General features: G+C 32.7%; 1 protein-coding gene across 1 annotated transcript; it reads right to left on the bottom strand.

Annotated features, from left to right (window-relative positions):
- Window positions 1-631: 631 nt before the first annotated feature.
- Window positions 632-2928, bottom strand: LOC121204480 (40S ribosomal protein S13). Its single transcript, XM_041074310.1, has 5 exons — window positions 2753-2928; window positions 2572-2644; window positions 1351-1489; window positions 1078-1264; window positions 632-884 (listed from the first exon to the last, which is right to left on the bottom strand). The coding sequence occupies exons 1-5, from the start codon at window positions 2773-2775 to the stop codon at window positions 851-853; spliced, it is 456 nt and encodes a 151-aa protein (XP_040930244.1). The 5' UTR covers window positions 2776-2928; the 3' UTR covers window positions 632-850.
- Window positions 2929-3512: the final 584 nt, after the last annotated feature.

The following is a 3512-nucleotide window of genomic DNA, read 5'->3' as shown; positions in this document are numbered from 1 at the left end:
AAATATTTACAAATTTTATCAAAATAATTTTTGAGTTTCTTATCATGTGGTAAATTTCCTAATTTGGATTTAAAATATATTTTATCAATTTGTTCTTTAAATATTTAATTTTTCTTTAAGATTCAATTGTAGTTACAATATAAAACTGAAGTAAGATAGAGTTTGACAGATTGTCATCATTTCTCCTAAGCTTCAACAGCTTCCTCTAACTCCAACTTGCTGTAACAGTCATTTTTTTTTTTAATTTCAACTCATACATAATAATTGAAATTGAAATCCAGTATCAAATCCGAACTCATTTTTTCATCACAAAAACTTTTATCTCAAGTTTTAAAAGTGAAATTCCAGATTTTCACTCAACCCTAAACAAGCTATATCAGACAATTTTTAATTCAAAATTTTCTATCTGAACTCAAACTAAATAATCAAGTTTGAAATCCAATATTAAAATCAAACACATTTTCTCATCAGAAAAAAAAACAAGGTTAATTAAGCAGCTCCATCTTTATCTCAAATCAGACTTGAGTTATATAGAAGTGAAATTCCGTCAAGCTCAAGCTTCTTCACTAAACCCTAACCCCTGAACAAGTAAGGTTCGGAAACATAAATCCACGTAACAACATTTTGAAGATAAGATCCAAAACGTCAACACATTTTAAATGGACTAGAAAAATGATTCTGATCACTAAACATAATATTATCCCTCCTAAGTATATCAATTTCAAACCATAATGTGAACTGGTTCTTTAAAAGCATAAATATAGCATGTAATTAAAACTTTACTACTCCAACCCATATCCAGGGGTCCATCAATCAAAGCGCAAGAAGCTGGTTCCAACAGTGTCTTCCCTTAGGCCACAAGTGTGCTGGCAGTAGTCGACTCGCTGCAAAAGCAAAAGCACATTAAGGTTTACATGTTACAACCAACCTCTAGATCAAGAGAGTTGAGAAATAAGAATGGTGAAGGAACAGTTTTCATGCATGTTGGAGGCCGTTTTATAAGAGAGAATGCCTCTAATAACCGTGATTTATACATGTCAAGGAATATCAAAAGGAAGTAGGGATAGGAATACACACTATTTCCAGACGGGTGGAAGCTTCTTTGTCTTCTTATAATAGCGGGCAAGGCGATGGATTCTGCTCTCAACCAGGATCAACCGGAACTTGGAATCCTTGTCTTTGCGGTTCCTCTCAAGATGCTTTCTGATGGCAACAGCTTTCTTAATCAGGTGGTACAAATCTTCGGGAATTTCAGGAGCGAGACCTGACAATTAACAAATGGATGAGTCGAATGTTTGTCTTCGCATCAGAGGATTAAAGCAACATAAGATGACGACAATGAAGTTATACCATGGGCTTTCAGTATCCGCAAAATCTTGCTGCCCGTAACACTCTTCACCTGAGCAATCCCATGTGAATCACGGAGAATGACACCAATTTGAGATGGGGTCAAACCCTTCTTCACAAACTTGCAAATGTTCTCCTCCACCTAAAAGATGAAATACAATATTAATGAATATTGCCTAAAAAGTGTACAACCTACATACTCCGTTTAAGGAAAGAATGAACTAAAAAAATTAAGGGTTTTGCAGCTCAACATTTCAGGGATGTAACCCAGAAAAGAAAGGCCTTAAGAACATTAACGAGAAACCATTAGAAACAGTTCAGTAAATGATGAATTAACAACTATTAACACTCCATCCATTTAGCACTAAAATTTCTGGCAACACTAGTGGAATATATAAACCAGACTAATATGAACTGGAAAGTAAGATACCCGAAACTTGAAACAACTTGAACTATATATACCTCACAAAATGATAGATTTAATCCACCAGAATAAATGGTCATTATAATTCTACATCCCCAAAATATAGAAATATTATTGTGAAATAACTAACCTTAAATGTTAACTACTGAAAAATTTCTCCCAACAGCCTTCAGTTTTTTTTTTTTTTAAAAGGATAATCACAAGGAGAATTCGTAGTTTGCAAGGAAAACCTTGGAAGGTGATAATTCAACATATCTGCGGGGAAGGTAATCAAGTTGCAGACTCCTTGGCGGATTCTGCTTATAATATGGCTTTAGGGATTCATGTTTTTCAAGTACCACCTGTTAGTATATTACTGAGTTACTTTTAGCTGATGTAAATGGAGCTCGGTTTCATCGAGGCTCATGATGTGGATGGTTGATTTATTTCCTTTTAAGCAGCCGTCGATTTTTCACTTAATCATATCTTTTGTTATTTTTACTACTTAAACCCTGAAAATTTCACGAAGCGACCGGCTTAAAACCCTAAAGATAAAACTTCACACTTTAAGCAGAGTATACCGTTGTATTGTAATCAATAAGTATAACCATTTTCGGTACAAATTAGTGAAACTTCCATTGATGATAATATCTGGTTCTTCTCTGCTATATAGTAATCAAACGGGTATTGAGAATTCAATTATTCAAATATAAAGAGCAACTTCATTATATATAATAGAACATAATTCGGCTCATAAATTTGAAGATAAATAATCCAAATTTATTCTTTTAAAAAAAGCACGGTTAAAACAAGCGACTCACATCTTGAGAGGAGATCTTGAGCCAACTAGGTGGAGTTCTTTTGTACGGAAGAGCAGATGCGGAAATACCCTTACTGCAAAGAACAATAAAATCATGAAGCAGCTACAAAAATATAGATCATTCAATCAAAGTAAAGTTTTTCAGAGGGAAATTTGAATGAAGAGTGGGAGCAAATACAAACCCTCGGCTATGCATACGACCCATGGCGACAGAGTTTCGAGCTTTACGGCTGCTTCTCTCTCGGTCAATTAACCTCTGCTCCTTTCTTGCTTGCTTTTAGCAAAGAAAGTAGTAAAGGAGGCTGGGGCTAGGGTTTTCATTCTGGTCCTTTGCTAGTAACCTATTGGGCCTTTGACCGTGGCGGTTCTCTGGTTCAGTTTTTATGTACTGGACATTTCCTACATATTGGGCCTACTAATTTTTTTGGTTAGTGAGTTTCTTTATAAGTATCATCTATGTTGTGTATTGTTGAACCATTTAAAAAATACAATCACAAATTTAATCTCTCACATTTATCACTTTTATCAATTTCGTCTTTTTTTTTTTAAATCATTTTGCAAACAATTAACTCAACTATTAAAATTTTAATTGTATCAACATGACAGCTAGTACATGTATACTTCATTAGTTAATGAAAAAAAATATTTTTATTGATATTAAATTATGATTGACATCGAATTTTAAATTCGAATAATTTTCTTTTCTCCCTTTATATATATATATATATTGTTAAAATGGTGATAATAAATTATTATTAAGGATAGATTTAGATGAATAATATATTTACCAATAATTAGTGTAAAAATAATAATAGTGATAAAACTAAATATTATAACATAAAATAAAAAATAAATTAAACATATCGTACTACATCCAATCCTCCGTTCAAACCCAATTTTTTTAAGTACACAAAACAAATAGTATTAAGGGGAGAAAGAAAT

Source organism: Gossypium hirsutum, chromosome A08, assembly GCF_007990345.1.
Source record: "Gossypium hirsutum isolate 1008001.06 chromosome A08, Gossypium_hirsutum_v2.1, whole genome shotgun sequence".
NCBI lineage: Eukaryota > Viridiplantae > Streptophyta > Magnoliopsida > Malvales > Malvaceae > Gossypium > Gossypium hirsutum.
This window is presented reverse-complemented; position numbering and strand designations above follow the sequence as displayed.